Source organism: Convolutriloba macropyga, chromosome 2 (genome assembly GCF_964194025.1).
Source record: "Convolutriloba macropyga chromosome 2, txConMacr16.3, whole genome shotgun sequence".
Lineage (NCBI taxonomy): Eukaryota > Metazoa > Xenacoelomorpha > Acoela > Convolutidae > Convolutriloba > Convolutriloba macropyga.
Window position 1 is genome coordinate 65775868 of NC_134469.1, and position 13821 is coordinate 65789688.

General features: G+C 36.0%; 2 protein-coding genes across 2 annotated transcripts in view; both read right to left on the minus strand.

The window, feature by feature from the left end:
* LOC142334613 (alpha-mannosidase 2-like) overlaps positions 1-13821 on the minus strand; it is a 101990-nt gene that overhangs the window by 23357 nt on the left and 64812 nt on the right. Inside the window, exon 9 of the mRNA XM_075382786.1 lies at positions 8762-9047. Coding sequence (XP_075238901.1) covers positions 8762-9047 — 286 coding nt within the window. The remainder of the gene's footprint in view (positions 1-8761; positions 9048-13821) is intronic.
* LOC142335543 (uncharacterized) lies at positions 143-2627 on the minus strand. Its single transcript, XM_075384082.1, has one exon. It carries the CDS (start codon positions 2625-2627, stop codon positions 381-383), a length of 2247 nt encoding a protein of 748 aa, XP_075240197.1. The 3' UTR covers positions 143-380.

A 13821-nucleotide genomic window follows, 5' to 3' on the forward strand; every position in this document is an offset into this window, starting at 1 on the left:
ACGATTTTTGAAAAAAACGTGTACATAAAACGTCCATTCTTTTATAGAAATTTTTTATATCGGGTGACTGCAGCTAAGCTGGCGAAACTGTTTGTTTTAAATAAGGCAGTGCGCCACTTTACTTCGAGATCAGCCGAAAAGGTTAGTTAATTCAAAATCAATTTTTAATCGAAAGCAATTAATACAAGCAAAATTATGTTGGTAATAATTTTACCGGTGTTAACAGGATCTATTTTGTTCCCTCCTGTGCCATTTATTACCCCCTATTAAAAACATTGGGTTGTTATATAGCACATTACGAAGTACTATGTACAATAGCACGGGCGGGTTTAAATCTCATACACCTGGGGGTTGGTGTCCAGGAAGGAGAATAGATCCAACTACTCTGATCTGTTGTGACAACCGATTCCCCTAACTATAATACAAATGCACTCGAACACGAATTGGATGAGCTCAAATACAATGAGAACACTCCATCCTAACCATAATCCCAAATTACCCCCAAAGTCACTCAACAGGGCAACTTCATCATATGCCTCAGACTCCGAAATCTTCTCAAAGTTCAACGCTTCATAGAAAATCTCCAAACGGGAAAAATTTTCGCTGAAATTGTTCTTGAGATTTTTAGCTGTAACTTCATTTTCAGACAAAACCTCCCTCATGTATTTCAGGACCCGTTCGGAATTATACTGGAGCATCTTTGAGGCGAAGTAGGGCGCGTATGCCTCAGTGGGCCAAGGTGCCGCAGACTGACGTTGATTGAACCCCCGAGTCACACACTCTTTCGGACAATCGCATGTGAGAGAGTTGTTTCTAAAGCCAGCATACACATCTTGTCTGCATTTACTCTGTGTTTGGTTTCGTAAGTCACAATTTTGTTTAGAAGCTTGGTTGATTTTCGGGTCAATGCTGAACTCGAACTCGTAGCCATCAGTACAACCACAAGTATCAGCCATTTCAATCTGTGAACAGAAGTAGACACAATTGTCCTTGTCGTAATTGTTCCATTGACTTTTAAAATTGCTACTTAAGTTAAGCCAACTTGGCCAATCATCAGTGCAATTACTGAATTTCTCTCCCTTTCTCGCAACTTCATTCATTCGCAAAGAGATGTACGTTGCTTCTCCTACACCCACAGCAAAGCTCTGTGCCCGCACTTGTGGTCGCATCCTGCTATCGTGTATCATGGCTCTAACAGCAGCCGTTGGTGCCAGTAGCCCAATATATTCACTAATGTCGAGGAAAAGAGTCAGTTTTAGACCAAATTCCTGACCAGTCTTACTACTTGATCTAATGAACCACGGCTTCGATGTATTCTGACCTCTGACTGAGTTAAAACTGAAACAGTTGCCATAAAACGGATCTTGAAATGTTTTGAAGAAATTTGAGTCACATTTCTTCCCGTCGTACGTGCATTGAACAATGAAGTCATGCTTCTGATAGCCATTGTGTGAAATTACCTCCTGTTTGAAAAACGCCGCCAGTCTGAAATCAGAGTAATCTGGTAACTCAGATGCTTTGTACAACCCGAAATAATCATTGGCCTGCACTGAGTAGAATTGCTCGGCGATATCTAAATTAGCTTCTTTTTCTGTGTATTCTTCAACGCTCATGGAGTGATAATAATCATTGTAGTCATAAGAGGACTCGCTTCTGTAATCCTCTGCATAGTCGTAATCCTCCTCGCCAGTGCCGTAGTCGCTTTCCTCATTTCCATAATCGACATAGTCAGTCGATCTGTCATTGTAGTCAGAACCACTATAGTCTTTTGAGAAATCCCTACCAGCGTCAGGTCCAGAGGAATAATCGCCATCAGATCCGTAATCATAATCATCGCCTGAGCTCCGTCGACTGCGAGAATTTCCGAGTCTTTGGCCATCCAGAGATTCAGCCGCATTTCTATTAGACTCGTCAAAGTCTTCAACATGACCTGCGTCACGTCGGTTGTTGCGCAAAGGTACCGCAACGTAGCTTATCTTGAATCCTTTTTCATTCAACAACGCATTCGTGTGAAACCGCACTGTAACAACTGATTTCTTGGACTTCAAAACTGCGCATGTCGGCACCTCGTAGCCACATATTCTGCCATGACCATCCACTCTCATAGGTTTGCCAGAATTTAAATCAGATCCATCAAAAACCTGAAAATAGTCCTGGCAATCTCCTGGAAAACCTTGAGTTTCCAGGTCCAAAATAGTCAGCTGTATCCTCATCCCTTTTCTTGCTTTTATAGTCCAAGTGCATTCTGATTCAGCTTCATACTTATTTGGATAATTAGGAGATGTGAATTCCTGTTTGTTAGGCGTTGCTTTTAACGAGAATTCACATTTGGTTTTCTCACACCCAGATTCTAATTGTTCGACGTTTTCAACTTCGCTATTGCAGTCTTTTTGTACGCTGCAGGGACGAGCACAGAATTCTTCTCCTGGGCACTGGATGAAGGGCCAATTGCAGATGCCTTGTGCGTCAGTCAAATTGTTAGAGCGCTTTGCTTGGATCTCAGTACAGTTGTATTTTGATTCGTCTTCGTCGCTTTTGTCCTGGCAATTGAAAACCTGGTTGCATACCCACTTACGAGGCACACATGTTCCAGTGCTACCACACGTGTGGAAGCCTAACAATCTCATGCCGTTAAGTCTAGCTCAAATTATTTTGTCCTCGGCAATTTTTATTTTAATATTTTACAACCCGTTAACGGGATCTTAAACATAGTGTACGCGAGGGCAGGTTGCTAAACTCACCTGCTTGTTCACAACTTGCTAAAACCTGCTAATGCAATTCTATCAACATAGCCAGCGAATTGCCGCAAAAAAGCTGCCGTTGATCCGCTTGACGCACATTGGGATAAACCGAAAAAATAGGAGAGAAATTGACAGTATTTTTCTAAGTGTGAAAGTGTTCTTATTTGATGTGTGTAAATTCTGCATAATCGGTTAGATTCTAAAATTGCATTTAACTCAGCTTCGTTTCTAAACAGAACGCTATTAAGCATAATACTAATGCCAGCTAGCAATCGTTTTAATGAACTTCGATAACCTAAGGCAATATAACTTAAAAACCGGGCTTTATCGGTTTATCCCATTTCTTTCGATTTTGCTCTTTTGACTTTGACCGTATTCACTAAATTACGTAATTCAAAACGTGAAAGAATTCAAAATGTTGAAACCATGAGTGAAGCAAGTCAGAAGTCAAGCGTGAAAATCGTGATTTATGTAAAACGATAAACGTGATCAAAAGGTAAAGCTAATTAAAAAACATAGCAGGGCAAGTCCAGGCCTACAATTCAAAGAATTGTCATTGACTAAACTAAAAAAGTTGACCTAGAATGGACTATGACTTGATTGGGAAAACCATTTAGAAAAAAATGTATAAAAAAATCGAAAAAACAGTCAAAAACAAAGCCAAAATGCCGCATGTGAACAGAAAACCACTAGCGATAAGGCGAATTTTTGTTCATACGCTGTTTTCTCACTCTACATAAAACTTAAATTGAAAAAAAACACGCCGCAAAACCACTCACTTTTTCGCTCCACTTCCTGTTTCGGCGTGACCAAAATCGCTTCAATTTGACTTCAAAAATTCATGAGAATGTGTGAACAGATCTTAAAAAAAAACAGCGCCCGATACAATTCAAATTCTTTAAACTGGAAAGAAGGGGCGCGTAAAAATAGCTGTTGAGAGGCTGACGGCGGCTAATAATCAACAGAAGAAGGTTTCTGCGATGCTACACGCTATCACAGCTAAAATAGACAATTATTAGAACTAAATAAGATGCCGCAGAGCAATGCCGATAAAGTTTATCGGCGCTAAAAACAACTCGATTACTTAAAGTGTCTGTTCCTTTTCTTAAATTTAAACTTATCTTGTCATGAATTGCATGAATAATGGCATGAGGTTACTATCCTTTTCCACATTTTGCGGGCTTATCGTTATCAAAGGCCTCTTTTGCAAACGACTTGACGGAACTCATCACGTACTTGTCCAACTGTTGAAAATCATCCAAGTCCCGAATGCGTCCGACTAGCGACTTGCGAAGAGGGTTCTCGTTGCACACAGTCACGGCAGGGAACTCCAGCTGTGGCTTGCTAATTATCACAATATCAATATCAGTCGGATAGTTGAAATACTTTTGAATCAGATTTCCAAACTGAGTAACAAGGCACGCAATGACCCCGATGTAAATAAGCACCCAAGCAGAGCGCAATATGAAACGTTCCTGGGAAGTTTGTGAAATAGTTGCATCTCTCAAACGCAGCGTTGATTCTTTGAGTTGATCGCAAACCGTGGGGGAAGGAGTTTTCGTAACTTCAACTTGCGGAGGCTCCATACTCGCAATTTTGCTCTCAAGTTGAGATGACTTATCCAATTCAAAGCTGTGGGCAAAACTCATTTTGTAACAATAAACTAGCAGATGAAAGTAAATTGGAACACAGACACTAACTGGACTTAGAAAGTTCAACAGGATACAGACATTATTACTTTTTCATTGAATTCGGGGGCCCCACAGACGGCCAGTACTAATAATGAAAAACTGGGTAGTAATATTTCTATAAAAAAGCCTGGTTGTGAGTTTTGGTGCACTTAAAAACAACTGGAGCGTGTGGTCTCGACTATTAGCAAAATCCCCCAAAGAATTGGTAACTCGACACTACTCTTCCATGTTTACCATTATTAGCCAACAAATATGCCAAGCTATTCAATTTGCATCTCAGGTCAATGAACACACAGACACCAACTATTACTCTCTACAATCTACGCCGGCAACACGCTCAATTGTTAGATAATGAAAATACGGATTTGCACCATTGATGATGCGCTCAATCCGGAACTTAAAGTCCAAAACAAAAACATTTTCAAAATTAAATAGACTTGCTGGACCAATAAAACATGTACAGTCCAATGTTTAACACTACATCCCACCCTCTTGCAAAATTGAACAAAGCGACAGACTGCTGAATAACTAAAATTGCTCCGTACTATCAAGAGACCAATGAAAAAGTATTGAAAAGCCAAAGTTCATAGCTGATAAACAATTTTACCATTCTTAGTTTTAAACAATTAGCAAATGAACGGGTCATTATGCAACTTTCCAGTAGTTTCTAGAGATTTGGAAACAATTTGGTTATTTAAATCTTTTGATACAAGTTATTTGATTCAAAAATTCGTTAACAGATAAATAAATTGACCTTAAAATTATTAAAAATGAGATTTAAGGCCGCATTCATTTAAACAATAAAGTAGAAATTTTATTTCAGCGAGGTGAATTGATCATAGACCTTTTCATTCGATTAATTTTCATTTGATTTCCGCGAAACGAAATATTCTGAGCACAAAAAAGCATATTGGCTCCCGGCCCTCGATGAACTCCTTCAAATTTTTTTGTTCTAAGAAAAGATCATACTAAAAATAGTTCCCACTTGAGGTTGATTCTTGCATACAAATACAGGAAATAAATCGTTTCACAAGCAAAAGAACAGGATGTTTTCAAAACAAACTTCATCAATAAAACTAAGCGTCATGATTAACGGTTTGAAAATTTAAAAACGAAAAATAAAAATAGTTTTATAACACAGCATCAATAGTCACCTCAGAGTACCATGAATAGAAATGAAACCCGGTCAGAAAAAAACTGAATAGAAAAAGTGAGGACAAATTACTGCAAAACTTTGTCAAATTAAATATTTCTTCAATTGAACAAATACAAACTGGTAAAAATTTGCGCCCCTCTTCAAATATAAGAAATTAGGCAACTATAAAAAAAACGTGCTCCCAACGGGTAGTTATCATTAAGTGACATTAACCAAATTGTGCGTGCAATTAGAGCTGCTAGTGATTCAAAAAATATGGCAACTAACGCAACCCAATTCTGAAGTCATCGTAAACTTTCCTGTTTAAAATGTTACTCCCCAGCATATAAATTAACTACATGATAGTAACTATAGCATGGCTACAACTAAGCGCAAGACCATTAATTCAGTGTTGTTTTTTGAACCTTTGGATCCATTAAAAAGAATATTTTTATTTGACATTTGAAAAAAGGTAATTTGATCACATAATTGTTTTGATATTTATTTATACAAAATTCTTAGTAGTCATACTAGGTCATATATGATTTTTAGTAATCATACGAGGTCATATATGATTTGTATGAACTCTTGGTAGTCATAAAAGGATCATATATGATTTCCTAGAAATCAGAAAGGGATCAAACAAAAAATTGCAAAGCCTGAAAACTGTAGAATTTCATTTTCAAATGAAATTGAGGAAATTTTTTGGAAATCATACAAGATCAAATATGGCAAATAAAACATTGACTGGTGCCACAAATTCTCGTATAATGTAGTCAGATTACTTATTTAATTTTTATATCGAATTTGCTATCCCAATTTCATTCTTTGTGTGCGCTAATAGAGTAACTTCACAATTTGAACATTCACAAAACGAATTTGAGGATATATGCAAAAATTTTTGGTAAAATATTTCTTATGAGCATTTTTAGGTAATAACTGGCTTCAGAGAACATCCAAACTTTAGTTATCTATTTGGAGTTACTCTTTCATTTAGGGCCCAACGTTGCAAATGATATACGTTAGAGTCTTTTGGCGGATCACAAAGTGATACCGGGAAATCACAAGTGATAACTTAACGAATAAAATTTAAAACATGAATACGTTATGATTTGTATGCCATCAGATATGATCCTTGTATGACTACTAAGAAGTGGCGACTCGAGTATGTTATATAACGCTAAATATACAGTTCTTTCCAATATTATATTACAACGAACTTCAGTCTGCCTCACAACCAGGAACAAAACAATATCACATCCCGCAGCTATTTTTTAGTTCTTTACTTAGAATATCGTCATGTTTGCGATTAAAAAAAACAAACCACTGACGTTGTTTTTTTTTTTGTTTTAATTTTTTTTGTTCGCTACAAAAATGAAGCTTCAAATTGTATTTTAGAAGTCCAATAGTCATACATATCAGCTGTTTAATATTTGAATACAACTGAAAGTTGTGATCAGCAACTCAGCAGAAACTTTGTTCCGATGGTCTCAAGTGGGAAACTGGACAGGGCAAAACATAAGAAACTTCACTAAATTTGGCGACAGGTGACTATCTTTTTTAAGTTTACGTAAACTTATAAAACTTTGCCGCTGATTGGAGTAGTGATCTCCGACAAGCATCAGATAAATACCGTTACACACTGAACTAGTGGATTGTTGATTTTTTGATCCACAACTTGCAATAAATTGAAAATGTAACTCTTTAACGACGTGGCCGGTGTAAACGAAGACTGCCATTGGGCAGCCGTAACACATGGGACTATTAACATTAACGTAATACTAATAGCGAGGGTCTTCATATGACTTTATTAGGTTAACATCGACAACAATCGAACATTTAACGCTGAACAAATGACACTACATTTGGCGCATTTTTCAATTAATTTTTATTTTAAAAAAATAACTCCGATTGATTCAGCGGCTTAAAATCATGAGTGAGAAAACATTTAAGATTCAGAAAACATTTTCTGAAAAAGTCAAGGACGCAAAAATTAGTCACTAAGTGCAAAACGGTCAAGCAAAAAAAATCATCAAAGAGGCACACGGCTAAAATACTCCATACTCTATTCAAGAGCGATTCACTTAAACATCTCAGATTAATGTTTGTACCTAGTGAAACAATATCGCAGAAAAGTTTCCCAATTCTTTATGTCCCTCTCTATCAGGTAGGGGCATGAAATATTCACTTCTCCGGTTCTCGAGTTTGATTGACAACTTTAGAGAGGCATTTTACCCATAAGATCTTCCCATAAACCCATAAGGTTTCGAATATTCCAGAGCAAACATCCGATTAAAGACGCCTTAATACTACTATGCTCAACAGAGCCAATAGATTGCTGGAAATTAGAGGCGAAATAGTCATGTAGAGACCCTTAGTCAAAAGATCACCGCGACTAAGAACTAAAAAGCTGTCAAAAAACGAGATCCTCATTTCAATTTCTCTCCTTAATTTCAAATCAAATATGCCTTTCAACCAATTTCTTCAACCAAATTTGCTTTTCGACCGTTATTAAGTTGCACAAGTAATGCAACTTAATAACGGCCACCTCTATTCAATTAAATTTTACATTTGTATGATCAAAAAATTATCACTCCATTGACCTAGTAAATCATAGCGAGAGTAAACAAAGAAGCCAATTAACAAGAAAATTATAAGAACATAAACCGACTAACGTCGGACAAATTGATCTTGAACGACAGGCGGGGCACTTTAATTTAGCCGAGATAAATTTTTCATTATGGCTGCAAAAATACTAGCAAGGGATTCTCGCCAGCAACCTCCGGAGTTCTCGACAGAAGCAGTAACCACTCGGCTATCAAGCCCTTATTCCTTGCACCTTCTATCTATTTAAATTTAGCAACAAACTTTATTTCGCAGTGAGAGTAATTGCTATCAATGAAGACAAGTGTAAAAGCCATTTGAGAAGTCAAAGAGTGTTTTAGAACAAAAGCGCAAACACGATCCGGCAAAAACTTTGCAAAAGGCACACATTTACAATAATTGCTTCACACTTCGTTCGAGAGCAATTAATCAATTAAAAACCACCATCATGTCACATGATGAGGGCTGTGATCCTCTTGTTTTCGCGGCCTTTGATAACTTGAAAACCAAAGTCAAGCCAATGATAGCTCTCAAAGCTATCTCCTTCTGCAGCTTTCAATAATGAAAATCTACATCTTATCCAAGCTTACCAGGGGAATTGAACAACTGAACAGTGTGGATGAGATTTGGCAGTTGAACGATGACTCGACTCATGACTGCTCCTTTTTCAACAGCCACGACAGGACTAAGAGAAGGCACACTCTTGGCTGGTCCATCTGGGAGGAAAAGATACGCCCCGCTCTTGTCCTTCGCACTGCTCGTGCCATACGTAACAAAGTCCAAACTCACATCACTTCGTTTGTTTGTGTTTCTATCTGTGATTCCTCTGAGAAGACCGTTATCAGCGAAGTGCAGAACCATCTGATAGTTCGAAATCTACAGCCAATTAGAGCACATTACGATAGCAAATCAAAACATCTAATCAACGAGTATAATCAATAAATAAGGTCCAATAAGGCATGCAGCCAACCAGAGCTGTCCTATTGCGAGGATAATTATGCATTGTAACTGAAATTACAGGTCAGTTAGCATCAATCTAATGGGCGCATTTTTTGCACAAGAAGAGCAGTAGTACTAAACAAACTTCTATTTATATTAGCTAAAAATTAAATATATTGTACTATGAACGTGTCATTTATGCAAACAACAAGCCAATTTTTGAAGAATTTTAAAAAATAGCCGACACATTGCCGGAAAATAGCCGCGATAGACGCTTGTGGCCTACCGCTGGTAACACAATCATGAATTGAAACAACTAAAGAATTAAGATTGACAAAGCGACCACCAGCTTTTTAATAGACCACCAGACTTTTTGGGTTAGATTCGGATTTTTTATGAGACACATTTGCTCTACAAGGAAAAACCCTAATGGAGTTCTTTCAAAATTAATATTCGATATTAAAACTCGAGACTAGTACTCAGGAATTAGGATATAAGTTTGGCGCTAGTACAGAAGTCATTTTTTTGAGTGAGGTAAGTCACACAATTGACCTAAAAGCAGAAATGACGTCACGAACACAAATTTTAACTAAAAGCAGAAGTCCTTGAAAAGGTCAATTCTAAGAAGTCACGATAAGACGCAACAAAAATCTGTTAGACGAATAAAAAATTAGGAGCGCAATAATAGCTGTCTGGAATTGCTTACGCGGCTATTAAAAAGCAATTAGCAGTTTCAGTACGTCGTCGGCTCACCCAATTAGCGGGGAAACAAATTACAAATCACACTGGCCATCAGCATTATACTGCAAAATATTGGTTGGCATTGTTGAAAATCTGATTCTGTGGATTGAAGTTCAGATTGAGTTCGAATGCCAATTTAATTTGCTCATCATTCAACCCAATGATAATTTTGCGAATAACTAAGAATCTGTAAAGTGATCTGGGATCTTTTCAACAATTGCCCCCCTTTTGCAAAAGGGGGAGCTATTCTTGAATAGAATTTAAGCGAGCCATTTATTAACCAATCAGAGACAACTAATAACTTTCCACGCATGCGCATACTATGTTAAATTGAATTGAATAAAATACGCCACGGTATGGCAACTAGCCAATCCGGAATACAAAGCGAAAAGAATTTCCGACTTCGCCGCTATAACCGACCCGCGATTTCCGGACTACATCCCACATCGCATGAGAGGCATGGCCATGAACAGCGGTCCGCAATTGCGCTTAAACTATTATTCGGCTGACTAAACTGTAGGCCAAGTAATATCGTGGTAAAGTATAGCACAGAAGGGGTGGCGATTCTCTACTAGGTACCAAAGGTACCAAGGGGGGGGGGGGCAATTGTTGAAAAGATCCGTGATCTGTAACCAACAAATTTAATGTTTATAATCAATGTTTGTTTTTCTTTTCCTAAAATTGTTTATCAGGTATTTTCCTGCGAAAGATCGTTATCAACTGTGCAAATTTACATTAGGAAAACAGTTATGACAGACTCCCAAGGCACAAGTGGAAAAATGAGCACACAAACTAGAAACATAATTGCTACCGAAAAACGAAATTACACTATTTGGAGCCCGCAATCTGTAATTAATCTCAGAGCGCGCACTTGAGATCATTTTCCCAATTAATGCTCTGTTGTAACATAAAAGCAACAGAAAGGTTACAATTTGAATCCCAAGAAACTGGATAGCAGATCTCATTTATAGGCTAAGTTAATAATCTTTATTTTAGTTTAAATTTTTGAAATGAAGTAAAATACAAATGATTCAAACCCATTACCTGTCAATAGATGCCATTGAACAAACTCAATGATACTTCAATACCAAGCAAAATAGGCCTCCCAATAATTAGAGTAATTCTTACGACCACCGAAAAACGACATATAGCGGCAAAAATCAAGAAATTCAATTTAAAATGTAAGGAATAGTCGAAGCCATAAGGAATCGTTGAAGAAAACAATCTATTCAATAAAATGTTTTGAATATGCTCAATTACGCCCCCTTTCCACGTCGAATGGATCAGTCATTATTGTGGTTATATGACAGGACTTCAAATCAGAACCAAAATTATGAACAATTATTCAGATATTAACAAAGATCAAGAGCAATTAAACAACAAAAGAAGGCAAAAACGATAAAAAGTCAAGAAAAGTGTCAAAAACAGTATAGGGAACCATATATCCAGAATTTATTTGTCGAAGATTCTGTATACGTTCAATGAGCATTGGTTCAACCACCATTGGGACCTGTCGGTGTTGTGATAAGCTGACAACTCTTCAAAAAGAACCAAAGTAATGAACAAACATCCAAATATCAAATAAGTTGAAGTATCCAAATTATAGAGCTGATACTTAAAGCATAAAACCCTTAAACAGATTAGTATTTCTGTCAATAAAAACCATATAGGACTTTTAATTAAAGAGATGAACGAACAAGTTCACAGAAGTAAGTTTGAAAATGGAGTAAAGTCTCATTTATTTTTCGAAAATAATTTCATAGTCATAACAGCCATTGTGTATCAACAAAAATCAAAGCATTAATTAGTTTTAATTTAGTCACCTCAGGGGACCAGTTCAAATTTTATTTATTGAGACTTAGTCATAAAACAACAGAAAGTGTAAAAAAGCTGGCAAAGCTCAAAAATTGATTAAAACTGTGTCGAAGCCATATGACCATAATCTATTCCCTGAAAAAAAATTGTTCATTGGATTTCATCCAAACGCATGGAATGTTTTTATTGTAAACTTGATACAAATATTGAACGGCTTTTATTGACATTAAGAAACTAAAAATTGTGAAAAAAAATCTCTTTAAATAGATTTCCAACAGTTTTGTTTGAAAACAAACTAACCTTTTTTTCACTGATCGTCTTTAAAGAACACTTGTCAGCGACAAAAAAAATTTGAATAACAATTTTGTGCAAAACTTCAGCATAGTTATATATATATATATTATATTTATATTATATATATATATATAATATATATATATATATATATATATAATATATATATATAATATATATATATAGTATATATATATATATATATATATATAATATATATAATATATATATATATATATATATATATATATATAATTTTGAACAAAATTGGCGCTAAAAATGAACACAAAATCACGTCAAATATCCAATTTTCACAAAAAATTCGAATATTGATAACTCCGAGAACAACAAAATTTAGAAAAATCTTTTTAATTTCCAATTTTACGCTTGAAGGGCTTTCCTCAGATACCACATACAATTCTTAAAAAATGAATATATCGATCGGCCAAAATTGACTGAACAAAAGAGGAAAAAAACCAATTTGAGTATATAGTCCCCCCAACTAAATGGGGTCGGAACAATTAGAGGAGCAATCTTGAAACAGAACGAATCTCGCCTTAATTGTTGAGTTCTGTAGAAAAAGAATTAGGTTGATGGAGATAGTGGAAGAACTATCAAAATGAATAATTGACTTTAAATTCCGTTTTTAAATCCCAAACTGATTGCTCAATCGTTCAATCATTTTAACATTATGGGATGGACTATTATAGATCACAAGAGAAATGAAAACATCATTCAAACATAAGTTAAAGAGATCAGACAAAACGCAGCACACAAAATGCCCTAACTGTTTGAGTGCTATCAAAAACTCTATATTCAATCCATCATCAGAAATTATTCTATATTAACTAATGCTTCAATATATAAAAATTAGCAATTATGCCAAAAACCGCAGAAAACCTTTATAAAATCCTTGCAATTGATTCAAATAACTTTTTTCCATTTTTTTTAAAATCCAATACTAACAAAGATCGAATATTACAAAAATTTCAAAGAACCAACTGAACAAAAAAAAATCAGCGACAAGCAAGTTTTCCCTCAAAAAATTATCAAAAGCAAAAGCAGTACAAATAAATTGCTCATATAACCAATGAGCATTACGATGCCACACAAACTCTAGGCAGCAGATAGAAAATGTGCCAAGGAAAAGGTCAAACACAAACGATATTAAACGCATTACAAATGAAAGTTAACGCGTCATTTTTCTGACGAAATTGAATAACTAAAAGTGCGCGACGTTGCTTTCTATTGCTTAACTAGGCGTGAGATTTTGTTGAGTGACCACTTGTAAATGTTTAAGTCCTTTTGAGAATACAAGTAACGCGAAAACTCGCCTATTAAAGCAAACAAAACCGACTTGCTTCAGCTACAAAAAAACCTGTAGAATACCAATAATCCTTTTCGAGTCGTAAAAAGACCATCATGTTCACAATGATCGCTTCAAAGTTTCGTCCGAGAGTCATTTAAAAATATTACTTCAAGGACAAAATTCAGTTGGTTCAAGGTCAAAGTCACAGACACCAATCAAAAATGGTGCTGAGACCTGTTATTCCAATAAAAGACGACGCATCAGAAAAACAACTGGAAGAAATCTACAGTTTTGTTCAAAATAACAAACAATTAAAGCGCCATTCAACCCTGCCAGTTGAAACTCTGAGTGAGAAGACTAAAGTTTGAGATCAAAGACGATTAAAAAAATCACCAGAAAAATTAATGTGTGCGAAAAAATACCCGAAAAATTAATCTGTGCTTTTTAGAAAGATTAAGAGTCAAAATAATTCAAATGCTAAAAACCTCTATAAAACGCAGCAACTGGAAACATAAACCCACTAACGTCGGAAAAATTAATCTCGAATGACAG

Excerpts from the sequence above, each read along its gene's own strand:
- LOC142335543 (XM_075384082.1), bottom strand. The coding sequence starts at position 2,627 with ATGAGATTGTTAGGCTTCCACACGTGTGGTAGCACTGGAACATGTGTG.